A 25362-nucleotide genomic window follows, 5' to 3' on the forward strand; every position below is an offset into this window, starting at 1 on the left:
AAGAAATTAGGATGATTCAAGGTTTTGTTTAACATGAAAAAATGGCCATAAATGAATTTAAAATTTTAAATGTTTCATTAATTGAATTTAGCAATTAAAAATATTACTATTTATAATAAATATTTACTACAAATGGTTGCATTAAAGGTCTTGCATAAAACCAAGATAACAATGTATTTTAGGCATTTATATACTCTAGTCTATACACACGTTTGTATTAAGTTGCGTTGATTTCAATTAATATTATTTTATCCTTTATATTGTTGTCTTGATCCTGTAAATCCGCTGTAGTTTTCACGTAAATTGAACTTTTTCACAACTTTTCTGTACCCCCCCCCCCCTTCCTTCCCTAAGACGGAGAACACAAAACCTTTTTTGGAGTAGGTCATATGAGTCCGTAATGTGTTCCATTCGTCAGGGCCCACATTCAAAATTTTCAAAAATTGAACCAACTGCACGTTGGCATTTTCTCCTGGTACAGTTTTCTTTATAGTATATAGCGTATGAAGATTAGCTTTCTTTTTTAAGAAAACATGAAGTTTGTCATTATGCAGGTTTGTTGAATGCTGACAAATATGATAGTATGCAATATTGTTCAGGCTTATGAGGGGAGGAAGGCCAACCACAACAAATCCTAGTCTGAGCCACATTATCCTCATTTTCTTGTCAGAGCCACCTCGAAATCCTCGTCCTTTTATAAATATTTTTTTATGTGTCCAATCCTTGAAGATATGAATATTTTCTGAAAATCTGGCAACGTTATGGCATAACCATAGATAAATAAATAAACATAGATAGCTTATGTATGCAAAATCACCAAGAATTGTACAGTCCGCGAACTCATACTTTTAGGGGTCAAAGTGTACTTCAATGATAAGCGGGGTGGTTTGGTGTTTTAATGGATTTCATAATAGAGGGTAAAATAACTCTGGGAATGGAACTATTTGAACAACAATATTTCACTAAGCAATATTTCATATTGACGAGAACTGAAGAAGGACATGAAAAGTCAGTCAAGTCAGTTTAGACTTGAATTTCTCTCTACAGAACTCATGTACACCACAAGTACTTAGTGACATAAGAACAGCCAATGTTCACAACCGACCTAGGTAATCTATATATAATAATATCTTTAAAACATCTCTGTACATTTATATCTTTCAAGATGAAAAATGTCATCTTATGCGCAATCTATCTTTATCTATGGGCATAACACATGGTTAGACTAAAGTTTTGCAATGATATTATAATGTGGGAATCTTCAAATCCATGAGAATGATATTAAACTTTATTTCGGTTAAAACTTGAACCTCTTCTGCCTCCAAAATGGCTAACTTTTATAATTCAAAAATTATATCAAAGTATAAACTTAAACATTGTCTATAATCTTTCCATTTCAACCATATAAAAAAATTATTGATTTCTGATATATTTACAAATATGGCAAATTTTTATTCTCGTACCAAGTCACTTCTGCCTATCATGCGATTATTTCCAAGGAGAGAGTTATAGCTTCAGAAAAAAAGCTTAATATATAAACATTTATCCCAAACCTAAGTTCTTTAGAGTAAATATACACTGGAAATGTTATTCTGTGTTTGACTAGAGTCTGTCCTCATGGCCTCTATATTGGTGACCCCGACTTGATACATTCAATGATTCAATGCTAATCCAGTATACTGATATTACTCAGACTTTGAACGTTATTTCTTGCTAATCAAGTAGCAATTGTTCCCCAGATCCAACCCTAATCAAGTAGTGATTGTTCCCCAGAGTAAACAGGGCTGAAGAATCAACAGCTCCAGTCGCCACACAGTATGTAACTAAGTTGGCCGTCAAACTATTTTCAGAAACGTTTTGCCAATCCGGCTAATAACTGCCATCCACCCTGTAGCTTCCAGGGAAACTCCAGAGCTGACAGGAGGAGGAGGAACTAAATGGCCTTCCCGTCAGAAGGTTCCTTATATACCTTCAGGATACTCTGTAAAACCATGAATTATTAGAAAACACTGGAGCTTCCCATTCTGTTTTCATTCATCAGCTGCTCCTACAGGTCCCCATCTCCTGATGGCAGATGAACATCCAACAAAAGCCAGGGGAACCAGAATTCTCCCTCTCCAGTTTGGTAACCACCCTTTTCAGTTCCCGTTCCTTCTCGATGCCGTTAATTGCTCATCCTAGGAGCTAATTTCTTGACTGAATTTGATCTCCTGGTAGATTCCGCCAAACGACAGGTTCTACAACGTTCCTCTATGAAATCTCTGTCACCTCCAGTATCCTGCTGCCTGGAAACCCCATCTTCCTGGTAAACTGCCAGGACACCATGTCCAGCATGTGATTGAGACAGAAGGACAGCCCCTCTATGCCAGTCCCTGCCATTTAGATCAAGTAAAGTTAACCCTTGTTCAGGCAGAGTTTCAGAAAATTGAAACAGCATATTTCACCATTCTAATAGTCCCTGGGCCTCCCCACTTCATATGGTTTCCAAGCCATAAGGCAATTACCGCCGTTTGAACAATGTTACTAGGACAGATTGTTGTCATCTTCCAAACATCTTGTGATTTTATAAACAATTTGAAAGGTTTCATGTTTTTTTTTTCAAAAAACAACCTAGTGAAAGGTTATCACCAAGTTCTCATGAGTGAAGCTGACATAGTAACGCCATTTGGTTTGTTATAGTTTTTTCTATGCCGTTTGGGTTAAAGAATGCGGCTCAGACTTTCAACGCCTCATGAACAGGATCTTCAGAGGATTACCGTAATTCTTCATCTATCTGGACGATGTTTTGCTGGCAAGTCAGAGAAGAGACCTCCACCTCAAACATCTCAATGTGGTACTTGACCTCCAGGTTCAGAATGGTCTAGTTCTCAACTTGGAGAAATGCAATTTTACCTCAGAGGGAGATTGATTATCTGGGACCCCAAATCACTCCTGCAGGGATTGTTCCTCTCAGCCATCATATTGATGCTCTGCTCCTGCAGCCCCATCCTCAAGATGTACATGGTCTCCAGAGGTGTCAGGGAATGGTTAATTTCTACAGACCGTTTTCTTCCCAGGATTGCCAGGATTTCCGCCCCCTCACTGATGCTCTAGCTGGGAATCCTCCACTGGTCCGAGGAAATACAAACCACCTTTGATAAAGCCAAGCCTCCGTCGTTCCGATCACATATCCTTCTCTGTCAGCCGAAGTGTCCATAGTTACTGATGCCTCCGCCTCAAACATTTGAAACATGAGAATTAGGTTGGATGCTATCCCATTTGAACTACTCCCATTTGAACTATTGTTCATTTGAACTATTGTTTGTTTGAACTACTGCACGTGGTACCACATGAATAATTGAAATGAACAATAGTTCAAACGAGTTTATTTAATGCTCATTTGAACTATTTTCAGTACATTTGAATTATTGTTAATTTGAACTATTAATATTATATATGAAATAAACAAAAAAAATAGTTCAAATGAACATAAAAATAGTTCAAATGGACAAAAAAATAGTTCAAATGAGAAAAAAATAGTTCAAATGAGCAACAAAAATAGTTCAAATGAGCAAAAAAATAGTTCAAATGAACATAAAAATAGTTCAAATGGACATAAAAATAGTTCAAATGAACAAAAAAATAGTTCAAAATGGGCATAAAAATAGTTTAAATGAACATAAAAATAGAACTTATCAATTTTGTACATGACCATTTTATTTTTTATTTTTCAGCAAATTAGTATTGGTCATGTGGCCGTAGCGCTCAGCCCCTATCCTGTGCTAGCCTAAGTGCTCAGCCCAGACATGTGGCCGCAGCGCTCGGCCCCTAGCTTGTCCTAGGCGCAGCACTCGGCCGAGAAATGAGCTTAACCTAACCTAACCCTAAATATACACTAACTTTATTAAAAAAATTTGCATTATAGAGGTCTTTTCTGGCCGCAGCGCTCGGTCCAGAAATGAGCTTAAACTAACCTAACCCTAAAATAATAATAAATAAATATTAATAAATTTGATTNGGGGGGGTTCAAAAATCGTTCTCTAGGACGGACCCTTTTTTCATTTAACCAATTTTTTGTAATTTTTTCATTTGAACTATTTTTTCTCATTTGAACTATTTTTATTTCATTTGAACTATTTTATGTTCATTTAAACTATTTTTATGTTCATTTGAACTATTTTCATGTTCATTTGAAACATTTCTGTATATGTTATCTAATTAATTGTATGGTCCCTTACTTCATAAAAACTGAAGTAGTAGAAAAATAGTTCAAATGAGCAAGTAATGTGTTGATTTAAATTACAGGATATGACGTCATGTCAGTTATAGTTTAAATGAACAATAGTTCAAACAAACATATAGTTCAAACGAACAATAGTTCAATAGTGAACTTTTAATAATTAAAAATATTTGGTCTTTGGTCGGAACTTTTGGTTGGAATTTTGTTAAACTTGAATGTTTGATCTCGATATTCAATGTTGACAGTTTTAAATTTGAGAATCAATGCTTGATCCCTTCATTATAGTTATCCCTGCAGGCTATGACCAAAACGGGATTTAAAAGTGGAATTAAATTAATCCGTCTGTATGAGAGATTGAGATTAGTGCATGAATGGTCTTGAGATTTACAACGCATAAAAACGACAGGGGTAAGATACAGTGTTTTTATAAACAGATAATTATTTAGAAAGTGAACGAAATATTTACATTTAATGGTTCGGACCGGCTTTTTGTTAGGAATGTTTTTTATTCAAGTACGTTTGACTTTTTATAACATGCATTTTTTCAGTATCTAAATGTTGTGCAGAGTTCAAGAAACCCAGAAGGGGAATTGGAAAAAGGTGAGTAATTGCCAATTGGTAAAATATTTAAGTGCCATTGAAACCTACCAATCTATATCTGGTTATTTAAATATAAGATTATCCAATAAGAATGAGACTTCAGATATTTAAATACAGTTTTTAATGATATATTTTAGAGACAAACTAGTTTCTCTTACTATGATGTTCGGATTACACAGAAAAAAATATAGACAAAGGGCAAAGTCTGTATTTTGAAAAGCATTACTTATTTATATTTATAAGAAAGACATTTCGAAAAATGCATTAACTAAGAATTTCTTCTGGAAGTGTTGACAGCTTAAGTCTTTTTCTCCTCGTACATCCTTGAAATCATCTCTGCAGGATTGTTCAACAGGTTGATCCATCCAATATCTCAGAAAAAAACCTTTCGGCTTATAAATTCAAAATTCACTTTCATATTTAAAATTCTAACTTTGGTTTCCAGGATCTTATATTTTGATCATATTTCAACAGTAACTCTGATACAATCCAATTACCTCCATAAACTTAGTGAAATTTATCTTAAATCATTTTACAAAATTCAAAAATGTGCCCCTCAAATGGGGTTTAATGATAAAATTTGAAAATCTTAATAATATGGGTATCCATTCAACTGACTTGAAACCCGGAGTTCAAAACAATTTATTCCTATTCCCTGGGGGCACATCTTTGAATTTTGTGAAAAATGTATTATATAAACTTGTCTTAGTTTTCCTGTAAAATTAATTTAGAAAAATTTTACACCCTTACTCCTAATTATCAGTCTAAAATCTTGAACTTTGGAGAGAAATATAAATTGAAACGTTTCTTTAAAAATATCTATATTTTAGCATTAATAAATGTTAAGAATAAATACATAATTTATAAGTACACAAAATTTACAGGATTTTCAATCTTCAGAATTCATCTATATATACAACTAAACGAAGATTGAACAAAGCTTTTTTTGTAAATGAAACCCTATTTGTTGACATAAACTTTGCTTGGTTTATCAAAAATTACGTCCTTCTATAATAAACACTTGGGCTACGCTCTCGGGGTTAAAATTGAATCCCTTTGGAATTAAAATTTTAATTAATTATAAAAAAATAATCATGATAATTATTTCGTTTCCCTAAGCCACTTTTAGAGTGAGTGCAATGCAGAAAGTTGAGTCCTCCCATATACTCAATAAAGGCCCCCCCCCATCCATAGAACGTGTTTGTCTTCCGAAAAAATCTGAATTCTTAGTTGTATCCATACTTTTCCCCTGTATAAATATTAATTTCAGTGCTCTACCATGCTAAGATTGCACTGCCAAATTAATAACGGTACACTTTAAACCTTTGGCTGATTATCTCTCAAATGTTGTTTGAATTACCATAAAACTGGAGTGTACACTGACTAACAGTCTAAACTCAACACAGCTGGCAACTAGTGCTACATTATTATATTATTGTATGTAATATAAGGTTTTTAAAAAGTTGAACGTAAATATTTATTTTCTGCAACTTCTAGAAAATAAATATGCATATTTCTCTAAAGCTTACATGAGTTAAAAACCATGTGTTCAGAAATTACGAGCATTTCTGTAAATGAAGAAGGATAAGTACCACATACTTGATCAGTCAAAACGGGTACAAGATAGTACCCATGAACAAGTGTATTTTGTTATGTCCCGGTAAAATATCAATCTGTTATGTATTATCTGAGGGGGGGGGGGGGTATTTGTATTATCATGCACTATTTTTGCAATAGATTGGAAAATAACTTGCACTGTATCATTTCCTTATGAAAGTGGTGACTGTTGATCATCTAAAGCCAACAAATTGATTTTAGGTGAATGGTAAATGGAAGAATTTGCCTGAAACAGAAAATCAAAATCAAAGTTTGGATAGAAATAACGATAAAGTGGACTTTGACAATATTCTGGAACAATATGGAGGATCCAAGTATTTTTTTTACTCATAACAATATATAATGAAACGTTACTGAGTGATCAAGTTCCTTTAGGGTGGCTGTTTATTTTGTTACTGAGGGCACTAAGGAAAATTTTTTTACTAATTAAAATATTCATGAAGCGGCTTTTAAGTTACTTGGAAATGCATAGAATACCACATTTTTTCTTTTCAGACAAAACTGGGACAAAACACAATAAGACTAATTTCCATGAATTCATTTAAACCATCGCAGGATCCTGTTTGCTTTTGACCAGATATATATAATCTAGAAAAAAGAAACGAAAGAAAACTCAGAAGATCTTAGAAATTGAATATATTGATCCTTCCTTCATTCAAAAGTATCATTCACATGAAGATATGATCGATGCTTTGGATTTACTATCTCAAAAATATCCATCAATCGTTAAAAGGTAAAAAAACGTAAATACTTATAATTTACTGTCTTGTGCTCAGACTTTTTTCATATCTTAATTATCTATATCCAAACATAATTTTGAAAACAAAATAAATGATTTGAAATACTAAGGAGAAAAAAAATAAAAGGTACAGCATTGGTCGGAGTGAAGAAGAAAGGGAACTAGCGGTAATTCAGATTTCAGCAACGGTAAAAACATCTAACATCTAATTTAATTTTATAAGCAAATATCAAAAACACTTTTTGATATTTGCAATGAAATATATAGTTTTAAAATCATGAATATTATTTTGCATATTTAGCATAATCAATCAAAATTTTAAAAATCGATATATGTTAAAGTAAACTAGAATTTACAATTTGAAATCAAGATTTTAGTATTAACAAAAAATGAAGTTCAATACTTTGCTGTTGCTCACATTTTTATTACAGGGTTCAGTCAAAGGAAAAAGGCCACTTCTAGTTCCGATGGTAAAATATGTTGCCAACATACACGGGGATGAAACTGTAGGGAAAGAGCTTCTGATTGGATTAGCAAGGTCAGCCTCTATCTAACTTTTTTTCTATATTTTCTGTATAATTTCCCAAAACCTGTTTTTGATATTTAGATACCTAGCAGAAGGCTATGGTCAGAATTTGAGAATTACCAATCTGCTAAATACGACAGGGAGCAAAACATCCAAATCTAAACTTATGAGATAAAAAAATACTAATTTACATTACTGGCCTTATAGGGCGCTTCGCGCCCATCTTCTAAATCAATTGTGAACATGTTCTCTTTGTGTACATCGTAAAACAAAACAAAAATAATTTGCGGATTTTCACAAAAAATTTAATGGATTTTCAAAATTTTCAAAAATTTAATGAAAATTGTGAACATGTTCTCTTTGTGTACATCGTAAAACAAAACAAAAATAATTCGCGGATTTTCACAAAAAATTTCATGGATTTTTAAAATTTTCAAAAATTTAATGAAGATCGAATTTTGATGGAGACAAATATTTAAAATTTTGATCATTCATAAACCTTCCTTGGGCACGTGATGTCCCACAAAAAATTTGGGCCCGATCGGTTCAGCCGTTTTGACGTTTATTGGATACAAACAAACAAACTAGACACAAAGACGAACAAATAGAAAGACAAGCCAAATTTATAGATAGATACAATTGCAGTTTGATATAAGATTTTAATTAAGTAGAATTAATCATCTGCATGATTGCCTAAATAAGTCTGATCACTACATCACAACTTAAAGGTGATTACTTGGTAACATGATGATTGATGGTCGCTCAGATATTCATCTTGTTCCATCCCTGAATCCAGATGGAAACTTCTACGAATCAAGGGGCCTTTAAGAAGTCACGTTAAAGTTCTTAAATCATTTTTCTTCTCATTGAAATTGTGTAGGATCTGTTACAACTGGAAGTCAAAAATAACATTGATTCAACTGTAGCCTGTTATATATTAACTGAATTAAATTAAATTAAATCGTTAAACTTTAATAGTTTACAGGCATAATATAAATGACGAAGATTTGAATAGAGATTTTCCAGGGTGGAGAGATTTGGGGAAGACGAGGTAAAACATTCTTCTTTAAAGTTAGTATTATTATTGAAATAAATTAGTTTATTAGTTTAATTTTATGCTAAATTTACAAAAAGTTACAAAGACGTTTTTAGATGGGAATTGTTACAAAACCGACAAAAAGAATCTGCATCCGTCATCAGGCAAGTATAATCTTTGAGTTAAATATTTGCTAAACAATGGCATGAAGCCACAACATTTCTTCTTCAGAGCCAGATTCTTTGTTATACAGTGTTTAACCAACTTTTTTCCCTCATAATGTATACAAAAAATTAAAATTATTAAGTACGTACGTCGCGTATACATTATATAGGAAGAAAAGTAGGTGAAATAACGCAGCGACATTTTTTAGATTGCAAAAAAATGGCAACACAAAGATAATTTTAGAAATTAAAAGTTGTTTTGCTTAATTTTGTTAAGTAAAAAACTATATTAGAGCAGAAATAAAACGACCTTAAAAGTTATTCTTTTCTAAATGGAGTACTGGTTGTGGTGATATGGAGTGGACACTTAAATGAATAGTATTAGTGTTAGTGAAGTCCCACTGATTACTTTTCTCCACAAAAGACCAACGATGTTCTTTTAAGTGTTCTAACACCAATTATGCCGTTGTTTTCATCATTGTATCTAATCATTTTATGTATCAATAAAAAATATTAATTTTCAATTTATTTCTTCATGAATGTTTTACATGTCCTTAACCTGACCCCGGTTCTTTTCATGCAATATTTCAGATGGGTCTTAGATAATCCATTCGTTCTCAGTTTAAGCTTTCACGAAGGACGGGTACTTGTAAATTATCCTTGGGATGACAGCCCGGCTGCAGTGGAAGGTGAAAAGGTAATTTCTTAGTTTATATCTATATATAAATTTGGCTTGTCTGTTTGTCTGTTTGTTTGTTTGTCTGTCTGTCTGTTTGTATCCAATGAACGTCAAAACGGCTGAACCGATCGGGCCCAAATTTTTTGTGGGACATCTAGGGACCCCAGGGAAGGTTTATGAAAAATCAAAATTTCAAATATTTGTCTCCATCAAAATTCGATCGTCATTAAATTTTTAAAAATTTTGAAAATCCGCGAATTTTTTTGTGAAAATCCGCGAATTATTTTTGTTTTGTTTTACGATGTACACAAAGAGAACATGTTCACAACTAATTTAGAAGATGGGCGCTTCGCTTCGCTTCTAAGGCTAGAAAGAAGGGCGGGAAGCGCCTTGAATTTCTAGTTTAGAAAAAACTTTAAATTGATCCACCATAAATATTATGACACAAAAACAAAGAACACAAAAAATTTACAAAACAAAAAAAGAAAATTTTTAAAGAAAAACAGTCATGCTAATTTAATTTAGTTTACTACTTTCAAATGTGTTGAATTAAATGTAATGAATTGATTGATATTTCCGTGTTTAGGGTTAGTTGTTCTGAGATGGAATTTAAAGAATTTAAGCAGCGGTTTAAATCCGCCAAAACCCGGTTTAAATTAAGCGCCGGCTTAAATCTTGAAACATTTGATACAATTTTAAGTGGAACCAACCATATTTAAACCGTGGCTTAAATTTAAACCGCTGCTCAAATTCTTTAAATTCGGCCACTGATTGATTAGTTCTTTTAAGTTTAATGGGACAGTTTTTGTATCAAATATTTTTAACTATGACTCTAATTGACATGAAACAGGTATTGAATTTTGTGACACATTGTAACTAAATGTTATAGGCCTGTTGTCCTGATGATGCTGTCTTCAGTAAGCTGTCCCAGTTATACGCAAATAACCATCCATTTATGTGGACAGGGTAGGAGCAGATAATACCTATTTATGTGGACAGGGTAGGAGCAGATAATACCTATTTATGTGGACAGGGTAGGGAGCAGATAATACCTATTTATGTGGACAGGGTAGGGAGCAGATAATACCTATTTATGTGGACAGGGTAGGGAGCAGATAATACCTATTTATGTGGACAGGGTAGGAGCAGATAATACCTATTTATGTGGACAGGGTAGGAGCAGATAATACCTATTTATGTGGACAGGGTAGGGAGCAGATAATACCTATTTATGTGGACAGGGTAGGAGCAGATAATACCTATTTATGTTCATCATTTATATTTGTCTAAAGCAAAATTACATTAAACAATATAAAAGTTTACAATCTAATAGTAATACTCTTTTCGTTTTATCCATGTTTCCCATTTTGAGATCTGATTATTTTCATATGTGGTTTCTCTACAAGAGAGACTCATGCATTTCAATTGCTTCAGAAACGATGGAGAAGTGAAGGTTTTAAAAGTTCAAAGTCTAAAAATGGAGGGTCAATTGAAATTATCTATGTATTCCATCTATATATAAATTTGGCTTGTCTGTTTGGGTGTTTGTCTGTCTGTTTGTATCCAATAAACGTCAAAACGGCTGAACCGATTGGGCCCAAATTTTTTGTGGGACATAACGTGACCACAGGGATGGTTTATGAATGATAAAAAAATTTTAAAAATGTGTTTTAAAGGTTTTTGAATTTTGTAAAAAAATTAAATTCTTGAAAATCTGCGAATTTTTTTTTAAAAATCCGCAAAAAAATTTTCTTCTTTGTATTTAAACTAGAAATTCAAGGCGCTTCGCGCCCTTCTTTCTAGCCTTAGAGGGCGCTTCGCGCCCATCTTCTAAATTAATTGTGAACATGTTCTCTTTGTGTACATCGTAAAACAAAACAAAAATAATTCGCAGATTTTCACAAAAAATTTCGTGGATTTTCAAAATTTTAAAAAATTTAATGAAGATCGAATTTTGATTGAGACAAATATTTAAAATTTCAATCATTCATAAACCTTCCCTGGGGTCCCTAGATGTCCCAAAAAAAAATTTGGGCCCGATCGGTTCAGCCGTTTTGACGTTTATTGGATACAAACAAACAGACAGACAAACAAACAAACAGACAAACAAGCCAAATTTATATATAGATGAGAACAAAAAGAACATGTTCACAATTTAAATAGAAGTTGGGCGCGAAGCGCCCTAAAAACCTAAAAAGAAGGGCGCGAAGCGCCTTGAATTTCTAGTTTAAGTATAATTCATCATATAAAAAAAATACTTTAAAATCTTATTTTTGACCTTAACTAAAAAAGTTTTCTTTAAAAAAGCTTTTATCAATACTGTCTTTGTGTAAATATAGATTTGATTTCATTATTTATGTAATAAATCCTGTGAAAATATAGATATTTTTCACTCCTTGAAGATTACCCACAGTATTCAGTGTCTGGTGAGTCTATTTAAGAAAGTCTTTTATATGGTCCCCTCATAGCATTTTTTATATAGCTTTAGGCAATAAGGGTTGGAGAGCTCAAGTTTCTTAAATTTGTTTAAATATATTTTTCAAAAACCATAGAAAAAAATTGAAATTGGAACTGTCTGAGAGTCAGTACTTATTGACGAAAATAGGCTTGTTTTACCTCGTAGATAAAATTTGCGTTTAATTCGATTCCATAACTCATAAATAAATGGCTTGTGCAAAATTTTTCAAACATTTTGCAAACATTTGCACATTTTTTGAAACAAAATATGCACTACATCTAGCAGTGCTTTTATTGAATCAAAAATGGTAAGTTATATGTCTTTGAGAAGCTGCAGAGAAGAGTATAACAACCAAATTAGTTTTAATAATTTTTGGAAAAAAATTTTAACAGATTTTTAAATAAAATGTTGACACCTGTTTTTGCCATTGAATGCTTTCCACTAACGTATGACATGTAATGTAATAGAAATATCTAAAACTGGAAATTTTTCTGTTACTGATTATCTGTGCAAAATGGCAACAGTTTGCAAAAATGACATATTTCTTTAACCATAATCTTGAAAAAAATCTTGCTTTGTTTTGCTAAAAAGCTTTTAAAGCAGTGACAAAAAGGCGCAATAAGTAATTATCAGATAAATTAATTATTTTGATTTTTTGTGGAAAACCAATTTTTTTCAAAACTAAATTGACTTTTTCAAGAGCTTTTCAAAAATGTAGAATTTGTCATATTTATCTTTTAAACTACGGATTAATAGGGCAAGCAAAACTAGTTGCATTAAAAAATTGCAAGCTAAAATAGTTTCAATCAAAAAAATAGTCTCAATCTAAAAGATTGCAAGCTAAAATAGTTTCAATCAAAAAGATTGCAAGCTAAAATAGTTTAAATCAAAGAGATTGCAAGCTAAAATAGTTTCAATCAAAAAGATTGCAAACTAAATTTGTTTCAATCAAAAAGATTGCAAGCAAAAATAGTTTCAATCAAAAAGATTGCAAGCTAAAATAGTTTCAATCAAAAAAATTGCAAGCTAAAATAGTTGCAATCAAAAAAATTGCAAGCAAATTTAGTTGCCCAGCCAAGTAGGGGTAAGGTAAAAAAGTGTGCAAAACAAAATGAGTTTTTGGAACGGTTTTTAAGACCATTTTTCTGGTAACTTTGAATTTTAAAAAATGGATTATAATACTTTTACAATGGCAACTATGATAAAGATAGTTTTTCAGTTACACGAGGTTGACTTTATGGGTCGATTCGTAGCTCAGTGTCGGGCTAATTGGTAATCTAAATTTAGATTTATAAATCAAACTGGAGGGATTCAGATATCCTTCCAGGGGGTTAAATTCAAGTGGAAGGATTCAGATATCTTTCAATGGGGTTTATAATTCCGCTGGATAGATACAAATATATATTGGAGAGGGTTTAAAATTCCACTGGAGGGACAAAAATATCCATCTTGGAGTTTAATAATTTGGACTGAAGGGATTCAGATGTCCTGCCAGGTGGTTTATAATTCCACTGAAGGTATTCAGATATCTTTCAAGGGGGTTTATAATTCTACTGGAGGTATTCAGATATCTTTCAAGGGGGTTTATAATTCCACTGAAGGTATTCAGATATCTTTCAAGGGGGTTTATAATTCTACTGGAGGTATTCAGATATCTTTCAAGGGGGTTTATAATTCCACTGAAGGTATTCAGATATCTTTCAAGGGGGTTTATAATTCTACTTGTGGGATTCAGATATCTTTCAAGGGGGTTTATAATTCTACTTGAGGGATTCAGATAACCATTCAAGGGGTTTATAATTCTACTTGAGGGATTCAGATAACCATCCAAGGGATTTATAATTCCACTTGATGTATGCAGATATCTTTCCCTCCAGTGGAATTACAAACTCCCGGGATATCCGAATTCTTCAAGTAAAATTATAAACCCCCAGGAAAGGAAGGTCATCTGAATCCCTCCTGGGGATTAATAAACCCCCTTGAAAGATATCTGAATCCCTCCATAATAATAGGAATTTTAAACTCCTGGATGGATATCTGGATCCCTGCAATGGAATTATAAACCCCCTGGAAAGATATCTGAATCCTTCCAGTGAAATTATAAACCACCATGTTGTTTGATTTTGTTCGTAAAATCTCTATTTTTTGTTTATTATTTAGAAAGTGCCTCTGTCATTCAGATACATTTGATCAAGGAATAAGTAACGGAGCAGAATGGTTAGTTTGTTTCTCTCAATAGATATTTTTAAGTGCATGTTTTGTTTATTACATATAAATAGAACTAGTGCTTACAACAACTAATTTGTTTGTGTTAGAAATGAAGGAGTGAGACCTGAAAAAGATTTTATTGTAGGTATCTAGTGGATAACGGAATGCAAGATTTTAATTATCTATTTTCCAACTGTCTGGAGATCACTGTGGAGCTTTCTTGTTGGAAGAAACCTGAAGAGCATATTCTGAACACAGAGTGGGAAAATAATGTAGACAGTCTCCTAGTTTTACTTGAATCCGCCTGTAGTGGCGTAAAAGGTAAATAATGTAGACAGTCTCCTAGTTTTACTTGAATCAGCCTGTAGTGGAGTAAAAGACAGTCTCCTAGTTTTACTTGAATCCGCCTGTAGTGGAGTAAAAGGTAAATAATGTAGACAGTCTCCTAGTTTTACTTGAATCCGCCTGTAGTGCCGTAAAAGGTAAATAATGTAGACAGTCTCCTTGTTCTACTTGAATCTGCCTGTAGTGGCGTAAAAGGTAAATAATGTAGACAGTCTCCTAGTTTTACTTGAATCCGCCTGTAGTGCCGTAAAAGGTAAACAATGTAGACAGTCTCCTTGTTTTACTTGAATCCGCCTGTAGTGGCGTTAAAGGTAAATAATGTAGACAGTCTCCTAGTTTTACTTGAATCCGTCTGTAGTGGCGTAAAAGGTAAATAATGTAGACAGTCTCCTAGTTTTACTTGAATCCGCCTCTAGTGGCGTAAAAGGTAAAAAGACAAATTTATTTTGTCTTATCTTGGTTATCTTAGGTGAAGACTCGGTCGAATTTAAAGTGTTGCAACGTCTTGGCCTTTGATCATACAACACTAACTTACTTATGTGTTTTGCAGCCCTACTTATAGACATTTTAGAACTATGAAATGTTTTTAACTTTAGTTTTTACGAAGTATTTAGCAACATTTTTGTCAATTTTTGCAACCTTTGAATGACTATATCCAATAAGGAAAACAAGAAGGGTGAAGCGTCCCAAAAACCTAGTATCTAAAAATTTATTTAGGAATTGTCAGTGGAGAAGATGGATCAGCTATGCATGGAGTGTCTGTTTCTGTCGGTAAAGAAAAAGATGTCATTACTTCACGTAACGGCGAATACTGGAAAATTTTGACTCCAGGAAAACAACGTCTTTGATAATTATTTTACATTAAAAACTATAAGGATTGGCGGCAATTTCGTTAATTTTAAACATTTTGCACTGACGTTGTATTTTTATAGGAAGATACCAAATTTATGCATTTCATGAAAACCAATATGGACGTGTTGAAAGCGTTCTACATGTAATAAATGTTTTCGACAGCATAGGTATTCTAATAAGTAAGCTAATGAAGTAATCTATGAAATTTAAGTTGATCTATATCTCTATGTAAGGAAAGAGTGTTCGCTGTGATTTGATGATGCATCTTTGTGCAAAACAGACATTTCTTGTAAATACAGTGAAGGTAAAAAATACTAACTAAATTTTATTTTTTAAGCAAACCATGTTGAATTTATGAAATGAGACTAAATGTTTTACATTTTTTATGATATTTAGGTTGGTTTTTTCATTGATGATATGAAATTCAAGGATGAAGTTTTAACTCTATTTCATGATACTTCACTTATTTCTTTTAATGTAGTGAAAGAGGAGTGCAAAAACTTAAGCGACAATTCTCGGCATATTGTTTACAGCGTAGAGTTTACACTTTTACCTGAGCCTTTGTTTGAGTTCTTTAAAGAGCGTTGGGGTGAACCATTTGTTAGGCGACCTTTATCTGATGTGGAGTCAAAGAAGTTAAATAGAAGAATACACATATATGCATCAGAAAAGTACGTATGGAAATGATTGCTTAATTCTTTCGGACATATTTCTTCAGATGATGCTTGTAGAAAAATCGTCAAATTGTAATACTGAAATTTTGAGTTTAATGTTTAATGACTTGAGTTATTTGACCAATTTTTTCATATTCATACGGTATGGCGTCATACCGTATGGCGTCATAGACATTTCTTCATAAAAATGTATCATTTAACTAGGGGAGGGGGTGCAGAGGCGCCATGAACCCCGCAAAAATGACCTCTAAGTCTCCAGATTTGTATAATGACCTCCAGGCCCTGCAAAACCGTCTCCGTGCCTCTCGCTACGTCTCCTAGCCTCCGCCATTTTGTCTCCACGCCCCGCTTGCTGTTTTTATTTTATGTTTATACCTTTTATAGCTTAACCAACCAAAAATCAAAATGTATCTCTTCAGAGTAGACTCCGCAATAGTTTAAGGAATCGTTTAAACGACAAATTTGATATATTAATTCGTTCAATTGATCCTAAGTTGTTGTTTTTTTTTTGTAAAAAGTTTACATTAAGCTGGTATGCGTAAAAACGACCTTTTCTTTAAAGATTATGTCAACTCTATCAAGTTCTTAGAATTAAATTTAATCATAAAAACGCAAATTATTGAGGGTTCGTCCTATAGATTTACATGGCCCCTGATTTTAGCTATTTTTCAGCCAAATTTAATAGCATGTAAAACTTAAGAACAGGACACGACGAGGGAGGGAATCCCCGGACGCAATGAGCCTCCTCTACGCAGACACGAGCCTCCCAGATTTGCTAGGCAGACCGAGCCTCAGCTGTGCAGTAATGAGGATGCGCAATACATCAAAATGTGCCTGTATAATAGGAGGTTTTTATAAACTTGTGTTTTAAGTTTAAATAAAGATTTTTACAAATTTTTCGACATAGTGGCATGAGAGATTTCTCAAAGATGAGAAGTATTTATCAATTATCATAAATATAGTGCCTAATTATGACAAATACAGTATTATTTAAAACTTTAAACATTTTTTACAAGAAAGGAAAAAAATCTAGAGAAAAAAATTTCATTTCATTTCATTTTATCTTTATAATCTTTGATTTAAGCGATACCTTTTTTTGGAGCTCAAATTTCTATCATTTATTTGAATCTTAACAGTTTTCAAAAAAAGGTATCATTTAAATCACAGATTACAACAAAACAAAACTTAGTTTACTCTAGAAATATTTCTCCAAATATAATGAAATGTTTAAAGTTTTAGTATAAATCTTATAAACCACTGTATAATTCATATATGTTTCTAATCATGACAATCAATAGATAAATCAAATCTTTTGTAAAACATTTTAAAAAGCTGTGCTGTATAGTGGAGGCTCGTTTACTGCATAGCGGAGGCACGGTCTTCATAGCGGAGGCTTGTTCTGCATAGTGAAGGCTCGGTCTGCCTAGCAAAGCTGGGAGGCTCGTGTCTGCATAGCAGATGCTCATGGGGTCCAGGGGGTTCCCTCCCTCACACAACGCACGCTGCCCTGTCCTGTTAGTAAAGCATGTTGTAGATATTTAGACTGTTTAAATTTTTTTCAACTTTTTTAAATATTTTTTCAATGTTTTCTTAAGCATATAATAAAAGCACAAATTCAAGGATTTTACAAAAACTACAGTGTTTTTTTAATTGTCGTTGATATCGTTTGATTCGTACATGAAACAATTGTAAAAAAAATTATAAAATTTGTCGTTCTTTATGCAAAACTGCAATACTTCTTCACAATTTAAGAAACTTGTGAAATTAAGAAAAAAAATAAACCTTTAATCTAAATCAAAATGGACTTTAAAAGCTTAATATAAAAGCTTAATATGTAAAAGCTTAATATTTTTTTTGGAGACCAAAATGCGGGGCGTGGAGACAGAATGGCGGAGTTCGCGGGGCCTGGAGGTCATTCTGCAAATCTGGAGGCTCGGAGGTCCATTTTGCGGGGCTCATGGCACCCCCCTCCCTCGGTGAACTTGCTTTGACCAGCAATTAATGTTGATCATAATATAAGCCAAGCCATTAAATTCCTTTTCACTTATTGCAAATAGTCTTTAAGAAAAGAATAAAAAGATCAGATTGTTATGAGATGATCTTCAATTTTGAGATGTGTAAATAATTCTTGCTTCTTTTAAGGTGGTGTGGACGGAAAGAAGACTGGAGTATAAAACTGAAAGAAAGTATTTAATGTATCTATTTTTGTTTACATTATTATAATATTTACATTTTTTGATCAAAATCATATTATTCTCCTGAGATTTCTATTTTTATTTCAAATTATTCATAATGTATTTATGTACTATTAAAACATTCTACTAACTACTTGTTGTATAAATAAAAACGACAATTTAAGAACACAATAGCTAAATAGACGACAATATACGACGATATGATAAAAGTAATTGAAATAAAAGTATTTGTAGCGGTTTATCAAAATTTCCTTTGATAAATCTCTGGTCTGTTTAATTTAAACATAAATATGTATATACATATGTACTAATTTTTTGTTTATTTGCTAACAAGAAGTCCCAATAAATATATCTTAAGTTTTGATATTTTACAGAAAAGGGAAAATGTTAAGGGTAGCAACTTTAAGGTTTTAAAATCGACCAGAAGTCAGATGTGTACACATCTTCTACTCAAGTTTTTAAAAATAACTAAAAATAATCACGCCCTAATTTTCTTATATTTTTGGAACCTGAGATCGGAAATTTAGTTTGGATTGTTAATCTTGAACGTTTGATCTCGATATCTAATGCGGGCACTTTGGGAGTCAAGCTTGATTTATAAATTAAAGTTAAAAATATCTAATTTTATTACTACCTTGTATTATTTTATGAGAGAACATTTTTTTCGCCCATCGTATTTAATATGAAATTTGAATCCTATGAATTAATTCAGAAATTTAAAACGAGCGAATTTCCTTATTTAAAATAATGTCTTCCTTATGATATTTTTAAATTGACATGTATTTTTGAGACCTCCTGTACCAAGCGTTGTCGTTAGTTAGGTGTTATCTGATTTATTCCTTCTTTAGAAGTTGTTGGAGTTAAAATGTTCTCGCACGATACTAAACAAAAAGCAGTTATTAATATCTTTTTTTTTAATTTGTTATAAATGTTACCTAGTGGAGCTCTAAGGTTGAAAATATCAGGGGAATCTCCCAAACGTTGTTTTTCCAGTTTTCCTGTTTGAGGGTCTAGTAGGGTAAAGCCTAAAGACGCTACACTCTTACTACGTGCATCAAAAGCTGTTGACCTCTAAACATTTTAGGACAAGAAAAAAATTAGGATAGGACAGTAAGTATATCCTTTTTTTTAGAAAACGTTCCCACTAAGAAATGGGGTATTCCTAGGGGGTATTCCAAGGGGTATTCCTCTAAGATTACCCAAACTTTTAGATTAATTACATCACAGCTTATTTTACATCACGTGTTATTAGCTAAACAACAGAAAGGCTTAACATCCATAAGATGTTTTTCTAACCTTTTAGTGGGATTGGAAATAGTTATTTACTATTTGATAAAATGCTGCGCATGGACTTTAATTCATAGTGACATAACCAACTTGTACCTGATGCAACGACGCAGATTTGTGTCTACGAGATTCACTAGATACTTGGTCAGGAATATCTAGCAACACAATTTCCCAGATATTTCAATTGTGATTTTCGTAAAAGGATCATAAAAGCAAAAAACTTGTTGATGTTAGTTTCCTTAAATAATGCCCAAAATAATTAAATATTTAAAAAGTTAAAATTTAAATTTTGCTGGCTGTTAAAAACTAAAATTGGATAAATTTTTTAAAAACTCAAATCGGACCTAAATTGCAATATTAAAACCATAACCTCGTTATTTAGAAACAGTCCGTATTCATTCGCAAAAGGAATTGAGTCTTTGTCACAAACTCTGATTTTCTAATCCGTATACCCAATGACCTTAGATATTTCAAACTATAACTTCTGTAGTGTCAAATAATCTAAGTTTGAAATGTCAAAGGTTTACACCATCAGGTTACAAAGATATATGGCATTCGAATATTTGATTTTGTGGCAAACAATCAATTCCTTTCTAGTTACTCCGGGTTTTCACCATTAAACTGAGATTTCATTGGAAACGGCTAGAAAAAAACGTTGTAAAATTAGAAATTGATAATCTTCCTTCTGTTGAAGATTGGACATCAATAAGAGGAATGTTGTCGGCGTCATTTAGAAGAGAAGCTTTTGTGTTTACCGATGATACGTTGTTTTGGTTTTCATCTTCCTTCAATAAGCAATTCTTCTGCAGCATTTGGTGTTTCAGATTTTTTTTCGATTTGGTGGTTTCTGAATTTGTAACATCTTCTGATTGCTCACTATAATTATATTTAATAAGTTGAATACCAAAAACTCAAATGAAAACATTAATTTACAAAAAAGGGTTTTTTAAATTTTCACTTAAAGGGAGTGTTCGCGAAAAATAAAAGGGGGTATAGGTTGACGTCGAGTTGAATTCGATATTCATCGCTACTAATTTTACGTCTATCTGTTACGTGTTAAGGAGAAAATGGTTAAAAACGATGCATACCGAAGATTCATACAAATTCACGGAGTTGCATTTTTCCACTCAGATCATAAATAATTAAGTTAAATTTCAAACTACTCATTTATATATTACAACCTACAATTGTCGAATTCAATTCGATGCATTCATATATATGTAGTAGATATTTCATGAAACTTTTTTTCATTAATATTTCAATGACTACTTCTTACGGCTGGCGCTGGATTTTCAAACATTCCTGGAAAATATGAAAATGTCGTCTTTATAATCAAAAATCCTCGAAAGGAATTGATTCTTTGTTACAAACTCGAATTTTCTAACCCTATATCTGTGCAACCTAATGGGGTAAACCTTTCACATTTCAAACTACTATTATTTAATCTACGCTAATTCATAGTTTGAAATATCTAAGATTTATGATATTAGGTTGCAAATATATAGGGATTAGAAAATCAGAGATTGTGGCAAGGACTCAACTTCTTTCAGGAATGATTCGTTTCAAACGTAACGCTCGGATCATATAAAAGAAAAAAGAAAACTGATAAGGGAACAGCTTAATACAGTGTCCAAAACTACGTTACACAGTACACAATATACACTGTACAGTATTTCCATTCAGATAAATATAAATATTTTAATATTTTAATTTGAAATATTGTTTCTCACCTACAGTATTCACAGAGGTCAAAATCACAGGGAAAACAGTTCAATCTAAAAATGCAAATCTCTTAAAAATGCCACTTTTTACAATCATTTCAAATGTCAAATATTATTGCTTTAGTCAGCGACATTTATTGTTTTAGACAACAAATAAAGTAAAAAATTGTCAACAATTTAACAATATTTAGCAGGCTTTTGTTCATTCTGATCTCACATAAATCATGCAATAATCAATGTACAGCGTATCCGAAAACAAGACAAAATGTTGACTGTATCAATGTTTTAAAAATCGTTCTGAGAGATAACATCAATGGCTTGATTTTTGCGTGGGAGTTGGCATGCCTATAAAGTATTTCAATCTTCATGCTCTAGACATACTTCATACAGTATTGCATGATTTGGGAAATGTTGAGTCATACTTCCTATAATCAATACAAACAATACTATGTTTAGAATATTCCAAGGTCCAGGTAAAAGACGGAGCGGATTATTTACTAAAGATATTTGGAAGGAAATATTTAACCTGTTTTTTCCTGTTGACTGAATTAACTTGTTTTTATTTGGACAAAGTATAGAATCAGAGTCACAGGAAAATCCAGGACCCTAAATAATTATGACAATGATCAATAACAATGCTTTAACAATTTAAAAGAAGGAAAGGATTTAGATTTCTAAATACTTTTCAAGGTTTGTGCCTGCATATACATTCTGATACATTGATATTGAGCAAGAGCTCATTAAAGGAAACAAGTATATACACATAACAGGAATAGGATGATAATTCTTAGGTGGATCCGCATTTGAACTACTGCCGTTTGAACCATTGTTTATTTGAACTATTGATTGTTTGAACTATTATTCATTCTAACTACTGATAATGGCGTCATTTCTTGTAGTTCAAACAACACATTATTTACTTATTTGAACTATCAAATTTGCAGTTTAAAATTTTTATATTTCATGAAGAAATAATAGCTGTCAAACAATCATCACAGTATAGTTTAAATGATCAAAAAATATTTCAAAAATGACTTATATAGTTCAAATGAGCAAAAAATAGTTCAAATGAGCAAAAAAATAGTTCAAATGAGCAACAAAAATAGTTCAAATGAGCAAAAAAATAGTTTAAATGAGCAAAAAAAATAGTTCAAATGAGTCATATGAACTATTTTTTTTTGGCTCATTTGAATTATGTTTTTTGCTCATTTGAACTATTTTTTTGCTCGTTTGAACTATTTTTTTGCTCATTTGAACTATTTTTCTCCTTATTTGAACTATACTTTTTGGGTCATTTGAACTATATTTAATAGTTCAAATGAACAAAAAAATAGTTCAAATGCGCACATAATGTGAGCGTTTGAACTATTGGTTGTTTGAACTACTACACGTGGTACCACGTGCAATAGTTCAAACAACCAATAGTTCAAAAAGTCAATAGTTCAAACGGCAGTAGTCCAAACGCAATAGCATCTAATTCTTAGACTCAAGTTATGGTTCTAAATGAATATGAATGAAGAAAATGTTCACTGGAAAAAGACCTATTTCATCTAATAAATTTATTTTTTATCTACTGGTAAAAACTATTGGCTTTCTTATACTATAAACTATGCACACGTGACAAGATTGCTTTAATGTAGCCTATTCTACAATTTTATGGTCTTTATTGTATCTTTGAATTATTCAGTAAAACAATGGTAATATATAGGGTGGATAAAACAATGGTAATATATAGGGTGGATAAAATAAAACAATGGTAATATATAGGGTGGATAAAACAATGGTAATATATAGGGTGGATAAAAAGAGTTGGCGGATAAGTAAAAGTCTAAAAAAGTGTCTTTAAAAAATATTTTCATATAAAAAAAACAGGAAAGTGACCTCTGGCTTTTATTATTATAAATGCACTTCAATATTAGGAAAACATTTTTCCTCAGGATGTAAGGACAGTACTATTCCTAGTCAATTTTACTTTCATGAAGGACTATTTGGATGTCTATGAGGTCAGAAAAGAGCATGCCCCACACACCCTTTCTAAGCATGTAACTTTGGAGCTGAAGGAAGTGCGGTCCCCCCCGAAGGAAGTGCGGTCCCCTCTGAAGGAAGTGCGGTCCCCCCTAAGAGCATATGAAAAAGTAGACAACCAAATTAAATATCACTTGGTTAATAACTACAGGAAGTTCTGTTGTTTCTCAGCAATGGATGACGAGGGAGTCAGCTGCGAAATATTGCACTGGCATTCAAAGTCTAATCTGTGTCTTTCATATGAATCATTTATATAGAAAATAAATAATGTAGTTTTTCCATTTATGAAAGTTGTAAACTTGTAATACAATTGTAATATCTTAATCTCTGCTACAAAATAAATATTTAGATCTAAAAAAATAATTGAACATAACTCACAGAATGGTTTCAAATAACAATTTTGGGGTTGGAGGATGGAATAGCTCAAAATGAGACTTGTTCTGAGTCCTCGGACGTCTGTTAAAGCAATCTTTTGCAAAAACCACGACAACTCTAAACATGTTTTTGGGCCAAAAGTGGAATTTTTCGGTAGTGGTATGACTAAAATCCAATATTTGTTCTCATAAACCTCCAATGATCTCATAAACCTCCAAATCGTGTTCCCAAACCCTTTCAGCCACCTGTTTCCAAATTTGAGGACTGCATTTAGTTTCCAAGAGATTTGCTAATTGTAGTTTTCTCAACCCTGCCAAAAAAATCATCCTGACCTCAAACATTCCAATAGCACGTCCTCAGACCTCTTTTTTTTAATCCAGGTTGCCGTGCAAAAAGTTTACCTGACAGTCTATTTTAATGTGTACATATTCACATTTTGCACAAATATCATTCAGTAAGCAAGGCATTTAAGGCAAATGTCCTTTATTAACACATGGGGACCCAAATACAACCCGCAAACTCTTTTGATCCGCCAATACTTACTTGGGCGGGCCAGTATTTAAGTTTAGCTGAACATCGTAAGCATGTCAGTGTGGCATGAACAGAAAAGGAGCTAAGTTGGGAGGTATTCCTACTGGCACACTGGATCCTAAATACATTAAAAAAGTAAAATTCTTTCTTTTAAATTCAGATGCTTATTGAATATTTTTCTTCATAAAGCTGATAATTCTTTTACAGTTTGGGTTCTGCTTTTCTGTAGAAAATGTGCTGTATAGTGTTACCCCACATGGTGCTTTTGATATCTCATGAATTTGAATTTTTTTAACTCTTGAATTTATTCAGAGAGTTATATGAATTGGAATGTTTAAACCTTTCTTTTAAAGCTGAATAATTATTTAAATTTTTAAATGTTTGTAAAATCGGTTTCAGTACCTATGCTCTCCAGTAGTCCAAATAGTGTGATGAACTTTGTCCAGACATAAATAGCAAACTATCATATCTTCCTATTGTATTAATTTTAAGTCAGTAAAAGATTATGAAAAGGAAGTTCCAAAGAATTATAAAATGTGCAATACTATAAATCTTAAAATTAACATAATTTAATGAGCATATTTCTAAGATGTAATCAAATAATGCTTAACTTATAACTTTTTTGTCTAACAACTGGAACACTGTAACTTAAGGTAACTGCAGTGCAAACCTTACAATTCACGTTTCACTTGTTCGTAAAAATGACGAACACTACCACAAAATCATATCATGCGTGAAGTTAGCAAAGTCATGTTTAAATTAAGAGAAGAAAAAAATATCAATACCGAACTACCACACAGCTTTCCGAGACAACCACACCATTCATTCATGCTGAACCTGAAAACGTTAAAATTTAACGTGTCTAAACTGTAAATTAAAAACAAACACTTACAACACAGGAAACAATTTGTCATCTAAATTTTAAGTGTTGAAAAATGTACAAAGGAAAAATTCTTGCAAGCAAATTGAAACTACAAAACACAGATACACTACTTCTAAACTGATGTAATATAAGTAGCTTCTAGTGTGGTTGGTATTTTATTACAATTTACATTTTCAAGAAAATTATGAATTAACCATGGTTTAAACATTTAGAAGCCTTGGAAATTAT

General features: G+C 32.3%; 2 protein-coding genes across 5 annotated transcripts; one reads left to right on the top strand and one right to left on the bottom strand.

Annotated features, from left to right (window-relative positions):
• The first annotated feature begins 962 nt into the window (after nucleotides 1-962).
• On the top strand, nucleotides 963-18346 carry LOC111716728 (carboxypeptidase D). 4 transcript variants are annotated; one of them, XM_023492239.1, is made up of 19 exons: nucleotides 964-1109; nucleotides 4768-4819; nucleotides 6638-6750; nucleotides 7029-7169; nucleotides 7303-7363; nucleotides 7607-7713; nucleotides 7783-7841; nucleotides 8468-8519; nucleotides 8687-8752; nucleotides 8854-8901; nucleotides 9493-9598; nucleotides 10470-10546; nucleotides 14199-14255; nucleotides 14392-14567; nucleotides 15309-15422; nucleotides 15524-15610; nucleotides 15677-15747; nucleotides 15840-16114; nucleotides 18260-18346. In XM_023492239.1, exons 2-19 carry the CDS (start codon nucleotides 4775-4777, stop codon nucleotides 18309-18311), a joined length of 1707 nt encoding a protein of 568 aa, XP_023348007.1. In that variant the 5' UTR covers nucleotides 964-1109; nucleotides 4768-4774; the 3' UTR covers nucleotides 18312-18346. The 4 variants fall into 4 exon arrangements, with proteins under 4 accessions (XP_023348212.1, XP_023348007.1, XP_023348147.1 ...); XM_023492307.1 differs by lacking the exon at nucleotides 964-1109 and adding an exon at nucleotides 4565-4627; XM_023492444.1 differs by lacking the exon at nucleotides 18260-18346 and having other exon boundaries at nucleotides 963-1109; nucleotides 15925-16010.
• Nucleotides 18347-18753: 407 nt separating this feature from the next.
• LOC111716997 (uncharacterized) lies at nucleotides 18754-25084 on the bottom strand. The gene is made up of 9 exons (XM_023492544.1): nucleotides 25037-25084; nucleotides 24654-24724; nucleotides 24264-24369; nucleotides 21847-21926; nucleotides 21330-21374; nucleotides 20282-20475; nucleotides 19696-19754; nucleotides 19248-19383; nucleotides 18754-19193 (listed from the first exon to the last, which is right to left on the bottom strand). Exons 1-9 carry the CDS (start codon nucleotides 25079-25081, stop codon nucleotides 19126-19128), a joined length of 804 nt encoding a protein of 267 aa, XP_023348312.1. The 5' UTR covers nucleotides 25082-25084; the 3' UTR covers nucleotides 18754-19125.
• Between the last annotated feature and the right edge of the window lie 278 nt (nucleotides 25085-25362).

This window comes from Eurytemora carolleeae, unplaced genomic scaffold (assembly GCF_000591075.1).
Source record: "Eurytemora carolleeae unplaced genomic scaffold, Eaff_2.0 scaffold83, whole genome shotgun sequence".
Taxonomy (NCBI): Eukaryota; Metazoa; Arthropoda; class Copepoda; order Calanoida; family Temoridae; genus Eurytemora; species Eurytemora carolleeae.

Excerpts from the sequence above, each read along its gene's own strand:
- LOC111716728 (XM_023492239.1), top strand. The coding sequence starts at position 4,775 with ATGTTGTGCAGAGTTCAAGAAACCCAGAAGGGGAATTGGAAAAAG. Across the intron at positions 7,364-7,606 it reads TAATTCAGATTTCAGCAACG|GGTTCAGTCAAAGGAAAAAG; the intron begins GTAAAAACATCT and ends TTTTTATTACAG. Across the intron at positions 8,520-8,686 it reads GGAAACTTCTACGAATCAAG|GCATAATATAAATGACGAAG; the intron begins GGGCCTTTAAGA and ends AATAGTTTACAG.
- LOC111716997 (XM_023492544.1), bottom strand. The coding sequence starts at position 25,081 with ATGAATGAATGGTGTGGTTGTCTCGGAAAGCTGTGTGGTAGTTCG. Across the intron at positions 21,927-24,263 it reads TTAAATACTGGCCCGCCCAA|GGTCCTGGATTTTCCTGTGA; the intron begins GTAAGTATTGGC and ends ATAATTATTTAG. Across the intron at positions 19,755-20,281 it reads TGTCCAATCTTCAACAGAAG|ATATTCCTGACCAAGTATCT; the intron begins GAAGATTATCAA and ends TTGTGTTGCTAG.